The sequence below is a fragment of the Hydra viridissima genome, unplaced genomic scaffold (assembly GCF_058129835.1).
Source record: "Hydra viridissima isolate aposymbiotic clone 2 unplaced genomic scaffold, HvirCarnegie_v1 scaffold_6, whole genome shotgun sequence".
In the NCBI taxonomy this organism is placed as follows: domain Eukaryota; kingdom Metazoa; phylum Cnidaria; class Hydrozoa; order Anthoathecata; family Hydridae; genus Hydra; species Hydra viridissima.
The window spans coordinates 13,819,203-13,831,184 of record NW_028324305.1 but is presented as its reverse complement, the minus strand read 5'-3'; the positions used below and the strand labels follow the sequence as shown (position 1 = coordinate 13,831,184).

Below are 11,982 nucleotides of genomic sequence, written 5' to 3'. Positions count from 1 at the left end.
AAATCGTTTGAAAATAGCAACATCTGGTCCGGACGTTGTTGGAAAATAAATTTTAAATACAGATCCTGCAACAATTTCAGTAATGTGATGACGACAAGCTAAACTCAATAATTCTTTTCCTAATTTTTCTTCAAGTAAATTACAAGCACCTTTCTCAGATTCTGTATTGCTAGCTGTGGTATCAAACGACATGCCACAGAGATTATTAATAAGATTCGAAGCGTCCCATTCATGGAGGGAGGCTACAACTGCAGTAGCAATGGCTTCTCCTTTTGAATCAGAAAGTTTTGGCACTCCCAGAAGTTTTTCAACACCACGCCCTGTTACTAAAACTGACAAACGCTCAACATTTCCACTTCCATCGATTCTGTCATCATTTTTCCATCCCAATGAACTACGAGAGGTACATCTGGTTTGAAATTTTCTTTCGTTTCATTGTAATGAGTTTCACGATAATCAGTTCTTGCCCTATGAAATTAGTAACAGATATAGAGAACTCTTCAATGGGAGCTCCTAAACTTTGCATTGTAACTGCTATAGTTCGCATTGCCACACGATTGCTTACTTTTCCTCTATCTAAGGAAGCGACAACTTCAGGGGTAATAATTTTTTTTATAGAACGCTTCCTTTTCAGACCGGAGCTTTCTGCAACATCATCTTTTCCTTTCAAAACTACGATATCATCATGATCGCTACTAGCAGAACTTGAAGGCGAAGTTGAATTCTCAAGAACAACTACTTCTTCAGAGCGTTGTTTCCTTAACGCTTCTTTTTGCAAACGTTTATCCAAACTTATCTCTCTGCAAACTTTATTTTCTTCTTTCTCTGCATCATCTTTATCAATGGAACCCAAGACCATGTTTCTATCATCTCGTTGATCTATGAGGAAATCGCGATCTTCAGCAATTTTTATTAAATCAAAAACATTAGTTGGCGCAATATCAAAAAGTTTCATAATTCTCTTTTCAAAGTCTGTTACTTTGCTTCTAGCAACAGCTGATTTCTTATTTCTGTCTTTTAATAGATCCGTATATTCTTTATGAAATTTTTCAAGCCTTGTAACTGCATTATCCTTTCGAATTGTAGGAATTTTAGCTTTTTCCCAAATTTCACAAGTTGATTTGATAACTGTTACCGAACTTTCATGTTTACTCAATCCTTTCACCTCATGGTAGAAGAAAAAACATTTTAATACTTCCAAAATCGTTGGAAACTTAAGATGGGAAAGCATTGATATTGGTTGACCAATTAACCATTTTGCTGTAGAACTGCGTGTTGAGTTTGCGACTGCAGCCATTTTAAATTTTATTTAATACAGTGTATGAATGAAAATATATTTTGTTATCACCTATATTTCCAAACAAAATTAGTTTCATTGAAACTCGCAATTATATCACTTTCTTAAAATACTGTAATTAATATTATTAGTCAACCAAAATAGATAAACTATTGTAATTTTATTTCAGGAATCACAACACTCTCGATAAAGTCTCGAACTGAACTAAACCATATAATAGACCAATATAATAAAATATAATGAAATTTGGCTTAGTTTGCAATTTATTTTGCCGCTTTAATATGCATTTAAAAAGGAAATGTTGTTTAACAAAAATTTTTATGCGTAATAAGAGCTTTATTTTCGTTTTTATTTTATTGAAATCGAACGGTAAATAACCGAAATGTGCACAGAAAACGAAGGTTAATATTTTACTGAACTTTTGAAAATTCCAATTTTAGAGGGGTATAAAGATCGCCCCAACGCGACCTCTAAATATTAACCGATTTGGCTGATTTTTTTGGTACAATGTTTTCTTTCATAAATGAACACATTTAGACCTTAGGAATAACAAAAAGTAAAAAAAAAATTTATATATATATTTTATATATATATATATATAAAATATATATATAAATTTAATAATAATAATAATATATATATATATATATATATATATATATATATATATATATATATATATATATATATATATATATATATATATATATATACATACATACATACATACACATACACACACTTAATATTTGATGTCCCAGTGGGCAAAGCTACGTCGGAACAACGTTGGATCAACGTTGACTTTTACGTTGAAATGACGTTGGATTTAGGTTGGAAATGGAAATGTTGGTCGACGTCTAACTAATTAAGTTAAAACGACATCAACATTTCGATGTAAATACGATGTCACCTTCGAGCGATGTTTATTCAACTTTATTTAATTTTTTGTTAAATTTAGGAAAAAATCTTTTGTATACACATACATACATAGATACATGCAGGCTTATTTTGAGTATTATCGTTAATTCTTATATATTCATATCGCTCTATCAAAATATAAATGTGTACGAATTAATATTTTGATAGAGCGATATATGAATATGTAGGGGTAAATTAGTAAGAATAACAAACAATTGTAAGGAAATTATATTTTTAAAAACTTCCTATTTTTAAATGACGTCCACCCTCTTCAACGTCAACTTTGTCAGGGGCGTATCTTAAGATCTTTCGAACTTCGCATTTTATTTCCGCAATTGCCAAGCCATTTCTTCCCTTTGTTGCCATAACAATAGCTAAACATAAAGATATAGTATATGTTAACTATATATTACGATAAAAGTTGTAAAGATGAATTTATAAAAATAAACATATGACAGTTGGAGTCCCTGAAGAGTTTCTATGATAATTCCAAGTTTGTCAAGAAACGGTTGATTAATATATTGTTAATATTATATATTAAATAATAATACTTAAAACTATTACTTAAAACGTTCTTTGTGGTGATCATTTTCAAATGTCAATTTTCTTTTAAAATTAGGAAATTTTTTTTACCTATAATAAGTTCAAGAAGATTTAATTTTTCAAAGCTTTGCTTTTCTGTTACTGTCACTCTTTTTTCTCATCATTGCAATTGGTCCCTTTCATGTTGAATCTCATCATCACTTTGTATGACGTCAGACTATGGAAAAAAAACATGCTTACAGGTAAATGTACACAACAAATTAAGTAAAGATTGCTTTATAGACCAATAAATCTTCTATTATCTGGTCTACTTATATATGGAACTAATAATGGCTAAAACATGTGGAAATAATAATGGCTATAACACAGCATTATTACATGAAGTAAACTAAATCATTTAAGTTAACAACTTTAAAATTACCTTTCCATTATGTTTTTAAGATTATCTTTTAAAGAAATCCCGCCAACCTTTGAAAGATGAGCTACCTATATAAATATAACGTATTAAATACTTACATAAATATAACCCATTAAATTATATATTTGACATTTTTTAAATTATAGTTTACTCATTGAAGGCAATAAATAATTTTAAAAAAAAATACTGAAATTCTAGGAACAAGTTGATTAACTAATTTATTTACCCTAAGCAAGTAAGATTGTTTATCTACAGCTCATTTCAAATTTTCTAAGTTAAAAAACAGACCATTTTTTTATTTGTTTGTAAAATAAAAAAATCGGCTTCAAAAAATGGCAATTTCTTTATAAAACCATCTATTTGAAATACTCATTCAAGAAATATTAAAAATCTGTCAAAGAGAGTGTTTATAAGAAATAATACTTGTTCAGAAAAGTAATTTTAGTAGATTTAATAATGTCTTGTTAGGAATCTTTATATTTAGTGATTTGGAAAAAATGGACATGGGAGACCTGATAAATTGTTATATTAAGAAAATGTAATTGAAAAACAGCTTTTAAACAAAAACTTTGAATACATAATTATTTTTGGTCAAAAATTTAAAAAAAATCATATTTTATAACTAAATTTATAGAACTTATCTTTTATGAAAAGGGCTTTAAATTGGTATTTTCCCAAAACTAATTTTTGATTTTTACACATTTTATTCAATGCAAGTCCTTTTTTATTTAAATTAGTTTACTTGCTTAAATATACTTTAAATTACTTTTCGCTACATGACAATTTATAATTCTTATCTCATTCCTTCTTTATGATAAAGAAGGAATGAGATACTCTGACAAAAGGGTTAAAAAAGTTAAAATTGCGACTATGAATACAAAAAAGATAATAAATAGAACTACAAATATTAAACTTACCATAATAATTTAAAGTTGCATCAAATTTAAGAAGCTCTTTGACTTCTGTGATTTTTTCAGGAACATTTTCAGCTGACTTATCGGCAGCCCCAGATCCATTTTGTAGAATAGTTTGTTGATGAAAACAGTAACCGCTTAACAACACCTAACATAACTAGATGCATAGAGTCAAGTAAGAAATTCTGAACACAAGAAATATTGTAACCAAGAAGTATCCTTCTCTTAAACTGATGACCTGGGTAATTACCTTGGGAAAAGCTAACATCATTTCTCAAGGGACAGTTCAGTTCTTGAAATACAACTCGGTTTTCTACATATACACCATGGACTGAGCGTCTTTCACAGGAATCATATCCATTGTGGGACTTAATACATTTCAACATCTGCCTAACTGGAGCATCACAACAAAAATATTTGATATCCACTTCATATGATTGACCATTGTAGTTAAATCCAGTTGCTTTTAAATTTTTGTATTCTACTAAAAAATCATTCAAAAATTCATGAACAGGATCTGGTTTTTTGGTGCCACAGTAAACTGCTATAATAAACGGTTTAAAGTCATGAAATGAACCAAGTATTGACCATAATTGTGTATTGCTACTTTTAAATAAAGGAAGACCGTCAATATTAATTCTTAAATGTATCAGACTTAAAAACATTATACCTCCTGTTACAGATTCCAATAGTCTTGTTATCCCATTTAAGATACCTAGATAGAGATATTCACCTCCACTTACAGGTAAAGTGTTTACATAACGTGGCATTTTTAATAGTGTTCGGCTGTCTTTAGGTAAATCGTTGTGACCATTATTGAAGAGAATTTGCAGAAGTTCATCAAAAGATGCATGCTTAAATTTATTGTGAGTGACCCATAAAGCTAACTCTTCAGAAAGATTTTTTTTTCTTAAGACAGACACCCTATGTTGATCATTTATAGCAGATATGCCAACATCTGATATAAATGAATAAATACAATCACTTAATCTACTCCCAATTCCATTATAAATATCATCTATATCTGATCTCGGAGATTTACTAAGATCAACAGAATCCAGATCATCATTTTCAAATAGTAAGGCAATACTTACTAACTGGTTAAGTTGGTGATTGTGAGCTCTCCAATTATTTATGTAGGACATCCAGGGGCGTCGCCTTGGAGGGGGTAGGGGGGGGAGTCTCCCCCTCCCAGAATCTAAAAAAGAGAAAAGTTGGGAATTTCCTTGCCGAGAGTTGGGACAGTTGGGAAATAGGTGATAAAATCAAAAAATACTTTCTAGTTAAATAAAATTAAAATGTTTGCAAAAATCCATCAAAGATCTAATTCTTTTTTGACTTGGACAAATAAACTTTACGTTTATTAAACGATTTATGGCTGTTTTCCACAAAACGAAATAAATTGTGGAGTCATAAAGAAGAGCCCTTTTGATTTCCACGTTGTTTTTTTTTTCGCGCTACTTTTTTTTTGTTATCAACAACAAAAATGGCAGCTGAAAGTTTATGCTGTATGTTTGACTAAAAGCAGTTATTCTTTTTTTTTTTATACTTTCTACTTTGAAACGTGAATATTTATTTCCATGAATTGATTTCAACATTTGTCTTATTTAATGTTTATAAAAGTTATCACACTTATTAAGAGTGATAACTTTTATAAACATTAAATCAGTTAAAAATTACGGTAAATTATAGTATCTGCATTTGTTTTCCAGCACTAACTATGAAAAGCAAAAGATATAGATTACAATGTTGCGTATGCAAAGCAGTATTTAACAACGACTATAAAACCAGTCATGAAAGATCCGTTCATGGTGGTAGAAAGGTTCATATACAAACAGTGGGAGCCCCAGAGAATCCTTTTCTAGCCTCCTTAGCTTCAAAAAAACGAAAAATGGTACCTCAGCATGCTGGTGATGATGTCGAAGTGGATGATGAAATACAAAGTAGTGAACATACAAAGTTAGACTTGATAATAATTGAAACATCGACTTCAACATGTAGTATATCCATAGAAGAAGAATCAACATCTTCTGATAAAAAATTTGAAGAGGATGCAAGTTCAAAAATTCAAGATAATGATGCAAAAGAGGAAAACTTGGGTTATGTTGTAGTCCAGGAACAAGCAGAGAAACTTACAGAACTAAATTCTAAATCAGATCATTTAAACCAGTTTCCTGACCGAGATGAAAAGGATGACATGAATATTATTAACTTGGATACTTCTGAAGTAAGCAGTGAAACAACAAGTTGGACTTTGCTCATGGGGAATTTGGGTGTTTTAATAGATAATCTTAAAGATTGTAATGACATTTATAAAAAATACTGTAAAGAAGAATTAGTAAATGAAAAATTCGCTGCGATTGAAATTGTAAATGCAACAAGTTCTGTGGTGGAAATGTCAAAAAATGTTTTGAAAATGGGAAATGCTTTTTTAAGAAAACTCGATATCAAAGCTCAAAGTATTATAATTGACAAATCAGATTCATCAGCATTGATAAGCCATGACCCAGGATTACGTCCACATACAATTACAGATAATCAAAAATCGTATTTAATCCAGTTAGGACCACACCAACCAAAACTTGCTAGTTTCCCAAGTGACGGTAAAAATAGATTTAATCCCCAGTGGTACAAAGAGTTTGAACATTTAGAATACAGTACCCAGAAGGATGCCACATTTTGTTTTGTCTGCCGGCTTTTCCCTAAGGTATTTGGAAAGAAGGGAAAAACTGAAGATGCTTGGATAAATGTTGGGGTAAGATCTTGGTCCAAGATGAAAAGCTATGGGAAAGAAAAACTTGGAAAGCTTCAGGCACACTTTACCTCTCAAGCACATAAAGTTGCATTAAGTGAATATTGTCACTTTCTTATGAAAAAAGGTCATATAGATCACCTTATTGATAAATCCAATAGACTTGCTCTTATAGAAGAGCAAAAAATAGAGGTACAGAATAGAAAAACTGTTGAAATTCTTATTGATACATGCAAGACTTTAGGAAGCCAAGGGCTAGCGTTTAGGGAATCGGACAGTGCTAATCAAGGTAACTTTGTTGCAGTAGTGAATCTTATCTCTCGCCACAATCCCACACTAAAAGCCTGGATTGAAGATAGAGCCCTTCGTCCATATAGAGTTACATACACAAGTCCATCGTCTCAAAATGAAATGATTAGTTTAATTGCAACTGAATTAAAGGGAAAGATCATAGAAGAAATTAATAGCTCCAATTTTTTTTCCGTGATGGCCGACACTACTCCCGATATGTCACATAAGGACATAATGAGTATAGTTGTGAGAACAGCCAGTGAAAACGGTGAGATTCGGGAAAGGCTTTTAAAATCCGTTGAATGCACTGATAAGACTGGAAAAGGGATGGCTGAGCTAATTTTATCTTCTTTACATAAAGAAGGCATTGACACATCAAAGATGGCTTTTCAGTCGTATGATTACGCGAGTTCAATGTCTGGACAATTTAAAGGAGTACAAAAGTATGTAACAGAAGAAGTTGGCCATAATGTACCCTACATACCTTGTCAAGACCACAGAACAAACACTGCTCTTGAACATGCATGCAATGTTAATACTTTAATACGAGAATTGTTTAATGTCCTCGAACAGTTGCATGTTTTCTTCACATCAAGCACAAAAAGATTTAGTCATTTAAAAGAAAAACTGGAAGACATTGACAGTGCACTACAGCTTGTAAACCTGTCTAGAACAAGATGGACCGCACGAGCAAAATCTGTTAAGGCTTTAAATCAGTGTTTAGAGAAGGTTGTTGATCTTCTTCAGAGCATCTCAAATAATAAGATTTTTGATACTAACACAAGAACTAAGGCAATGGGACTTCTGAAAAAAGTAACAACTTTTGATTTCATTATTACTCTTTTCTTCATGAAGAATATCATTGAGAAGATAAAAATATTAACAGAAATCTTAGAAAGTCCAAACTTCAATGTTATCGACAGTATAAATGTAATTGAAAGTACTGCCAAGAACATACAAAATATCAGTAACGATACAGATGCTATGAATAATTTGATTGAAAGTGCAGTAATATTTTCTAGGAAATTACACATTGATGCAGAAAATGATTACGAACGACACCATAGATTAATAGCAATGGAGATGAAAGCTTTTTACCGGAAAGAATTCAAAGAGGTCATAGACTCTCTAGCCATGGGTTTAACAGAAAACTCGGCAGCATTAAAGGAAATATTTGCCCCTATCACCAAAATTTTTAGTTTTCCTTTAAGTAAGGATAATTTGAGTATTGAAAACTTAACAAAAGCAAACAAACTTTTTCCTCCTGGATACAAGGATCATATTCCAGACGTTCATGTGCTGAAAAGCCAGATGGAAATTTTGATAGATATCTGTTTAGAAGAAGGTCATGAAGATTTTAAGTCATCAAGAACACCAGCTAAGACGCTGCAAGACATTTTGTACCATGTTGTGAAGTTAAAGGATATACTGAAACAAGCCCATAAATTATGCATTTTTGTAATCACAGCTGCTTATGGTGTAGCATCAAATGAGCGTTCATTCAGTCAACTCAAGATTGTAAAATCACATCTGAGAACAACAATGAGTGACGAGAGATTGGATAGCCTCATGCAACTAAAGTGCGAAAAAGAACTTTGTAAAGGAATTAACCCCGAACATCTTGTTAAACGATGGGTTCAATTGAAGAAACGTCATATTAAAATCAAACAGTAGACAAAAAATGATAGTGATGATAAAATATTGTGCGTATAAGTTTTGAAATAAAATAATATTTTCCGTATTCCTTTGTACTAATTCATTTCCGTAAAATTTTAAACTGCTATATATGCTGCCAAAATGGTTTGTAAAGTTTATTGGATTTGTAAATTGTAACATTTTTTTGGACTGATACAGTTTCACTATGAATGGGTAAAACCTTTAGACGTTTTTTGAATTGAATATTTTGTATAAATGTAAAGGAAGCTATGTTTTGTTAAAAGAAGTCAATAAATACTGATAATTGACAATTCATGAAAGTGAGTGCAATGTAGTATAACAATCAGTAGATTTTGTAAATAGGACAAAAATTGATTTTTTGAATTCTTAAATTATAAAAAACAGTTGTGAAAACTATGTTAAGCAGTTGGGAAAAATAAGGTCTCTCCCCCCCCTGGAATTTTCTCACGCAACGCCACTGTCAATATATACTGATAATTGACAATTCATGAAAGTGAGTGCAATGTAGTATAACAATCAGTAGATTTTATAAATAGGACAAAAATTGATTTTTTGAATTCTTAAATTATAAAAAACAGTTGTGAAAACTATGTTAAGCAGTTGGGAAAAATAAGGTCTCTCCCCCCCCCTGGAATTTTCTCACGCAACGCCACTGGTTCAGATATACTTCCAATAGGACTGTATATACTTCTAAAATAACATGAAAAACAAGTGGAACCAACAACATTTTATTTCAGTATAAATTTTTCTCACTTTAAAGTCTTTAGTGACAAAACAACATTAAAATGATTATTGTTTTTACTTTCTAAAAGAATAGTATGAGATGTTAGTTGATCAAGTTTAGTGGAAGCTGGATATTTTAGCCATGTTAGTTTTTGTCCTGTGAATGACCACACCGCTATATCAATTCCAATAAGATTTGCAGTACCAAGAATCTCTACATCTGTAGCCCATATACCATCTGCGGCCATGTCACTTTTAGCGAGATAACTTTCCACGTCATCACCTAAATATCCTGATAAGAGACTGGGGCCGGATTCTGTTGTCATGTGTTTCACAACCAGATCGCGAACACATACATGTTGACATTCAGAACCTGACAGCAAAAACGAAATTGCTCGAAAAAAACAATTTCCATCAGCTTTGCATGCATGCATTTTCAAAGGTACACCATTTTCTTTTCCATCAATGAGATCTGGCATAACAAGTATTTTGAGAGCAAGTTTTTCAACAATTTTCTGGCGAATATCTTTGGAGGGATGTTTCATTAGGTTGAGGTGGCTTTGAAATTCATCTTTATCACCACATTCTGAAGATAATTCAGACATTTTTGAATTACTTTCCTTTTCAATAAATGGTTTAAGATGATGTAGAGAATATTTTTTTTGCAATGTGTCATCCCCTTTACTGTTCCTTAATAAGCATGTAGAGTTTGATAAAATATCAAGAATCTCATATGGACCCAGCCACGAGAAAGTCATTTTTGCACCTTTCCTATCATTTCTTTTAAGATTTCTTAAAAGTACTTTCTGACCAACACAATACTTTGGTGCTGTTGCATGCTTTCTGTCATAGTCAATTTTTTGTTTCTTTTGTGAACAAACAATATTTTTCATGGCTTTTTCTTCAATTCCTCTTTTCATTTCTAAAGCTTTTTGTAAAACCTCTTTATCATATACAGGATTATATTCATCATCATTGAGTCTATCTATGTATTTTACATCGATTGGAAGGCAGGGTTGTCGGTTATACATAAGGAAAAATGGTGAGTACCTTATTGAATCATGCACTTTAACACGTAGAGCAAAAAGGATTCCATCTAAAACTGACACCCAATTTTGAACATTTTCATTTAAGACCTTAATGATTGCTTTCTTAATTGTTTGGTTCTGTCTCTCTACAAGGCCATTGGCTTGTGGATGGTAAGCCGAGGTAACATGCTGCTGAGTACCTGTCATGTCATGTAATGCAATGGATACAGAGTTTACAAACTCCCGACCTTGGTCATTGATTTGTATTTTAAAACAACCATGTCTGCATATAACCTTATAGAGAAAGGATGCTACTGATACTGCTGTTTTGTTTCTCAGAGGTTCAAGTCCATTTAGAAAAATAATCAATAAGAACAATCACAAATTTGAATCCATTCAATTCAGGTAATTGAATTAAATCCACACCAACTTGCGTCATTACTTGTTGTTCCACTTTAACAGGTTTTAAAGCAGGAGATACTTTAAGACTTCTGTTGGAGGATTTCTGGCATCGCTCACATTGATTTATATGCTTTGTGATATCCTCCACTATTGAATGCCAAAAAAATCTTGAAGATATTTGCTTTTTAACAGCATTAATACCAAGGTGACCGGCTAATGCAACAGCTTTCTCTGAAGTTCCAAGACCCTCATGAACTTCTTTAACTATGTTTAGTTGCTCTTCTCGATCTATTACCACAATCAACTTCAAGAAACAAAATTTTGTTTTTAGACATTTAAATAAAAACAATAATTAGAACTAAAAAATGTTTTAAATGTTAAAATACTTTTTGAAATTTTGAGTTAGTTAAAAAGTTTTTCTTACCATGCCAATATTTTTTTTGCAATACATCAATTTGTTGTCTATAATTGCAAAGTTTTTACATTGCCTTTTAAAGTTTGCCTTTTTTCCTCTCTCATTTACTTCTTCAGGAAACTTTTTGTCATTCAAGTATTTCCTGATATCATGAAAGTTAATATTTTTGTACATCTTGAAAACGCCAAAAAAATAAACGCCAGAAACTGTATATTAAAAAGTCAGTAAAAAAATAACGATAGCAGTAAAATTCCAACGTTGAAATTTTACTGCGCAGTAAAATTTTTACGTTGGAATTTTGCTGCGCAGTAAAATTTTAATGGCAGTAAATTAAAAACGCTACACCGGCAGAAATTTGAATTTGAAGGCTTGAAACTTAATTGTACGCTGACTGTTTTTTGCTGATGGAAAATGTAATCTATATAAACTATTCGGCATATATAAAAACTTGTGTATTTTTGATTTGGCGCCACAGTGAGGAAGATATATGTAATACAAATGAAATTTTCATCAAATTTTAAAGGTTAATTATTCAAAGATTAATAAACAGCTCTAAACATTTCAAATATCTAAAAATCTCTAAACACTTCAAATATCTAAAAAA

At 31.3% G+C, this 11,982-nt stretch overlaps 2 protein-coding genes across 8 annotated transcripts; one reads left to right on the top strand and one right to left on the bottom strand.

Annotated features, from left to right (window-relative positions):
* Positions 1-2,430: 2,430 nt before the first annotated feature.
* On the bottom strand, positions 2,431-5,527 carry LOC149887133 (uncharacterized). Of its 7 annotated transcripts, none has more exons than XM_090090739.1 (5): positions 4,341-5,515; positions 4,094-4,247; positions 3,180-3,244; positions 2,849-2,975; positions 2,431-2,589 (listed from the first exon to the last, which is right to left on the bottom strand). In XM_090090739.1, exons 1-2 carry the CDS (start codon positions 5,233-5,235, stop codon positions 4,171-4,173), a joined length of 972 nt encoding a protein of 323 aa, XP_089946865.1. In that variant the 5' UTR covers positions 5,236-5,515; the 3' UTR covers positions 2,431-2,589; positions 2,849-2,975; positions 3,180-3,244; positions 4,094-4,170. The 7 variants fall into 7 exon arrangements, with proteins under 7 accessions (XP_089946865.1, XP_089946866.1, XP_089946867.1 ...); XM_090090740.1 differs by having other exon boundaries at positions 4,094-4,238; XM_090090741.1 differs by having other exon boundaries at positions 4,094-4,634; positions 4,761-5,515.
* A 23-nt stretch (positions 5,528-5,550) lies between these two features.
* On the top strand, positions 5,551-9,008 carry LOC149887132 (zinc finger MYM-type protein 1-like). Its single transcript, XM_090090736.1, has 2 exons — positions 5,551-5,598; positions 5,803-9,008. The coding sequence occupies exons 1-2, from the start codon at positions 5,577-5,579 to the stop codon at positions 8,805-8,807; spliced, it is 3,027 nt and encodes a 1,008-aa protein (XP_089946862.1). The 5' UTR covers positions 5,551-5,576; the 3' UTR covers positions 8,808-9,008.
* The last annotated feature ends 2,974 nt before the right edge of the window (positions 9,009-11,982 follow it).

Excerpts from the sequence above, each read along its gene's own strand:
- LOC149887133 (XM_090090737.1), bottom strand. The coding sequence starts at position 5,235 with ATGTCCTACATAAATAATTGGAGAGCTCACAATCACCAACTTAACCAG.
- LOC149887132 (XM_090090736.1), top strand. The coding sequence starts at position 5,577 with ATGGCAGCTGAAAGTTTATGCT. Across the intron at positions 5,599-5,802 it reads GGCAGCTGAAAGTTTATGCT|CACTAACTATGAAAAGCAAA; the intron begins GTATGTTTGACT and ends TTTGTTTTCCAG.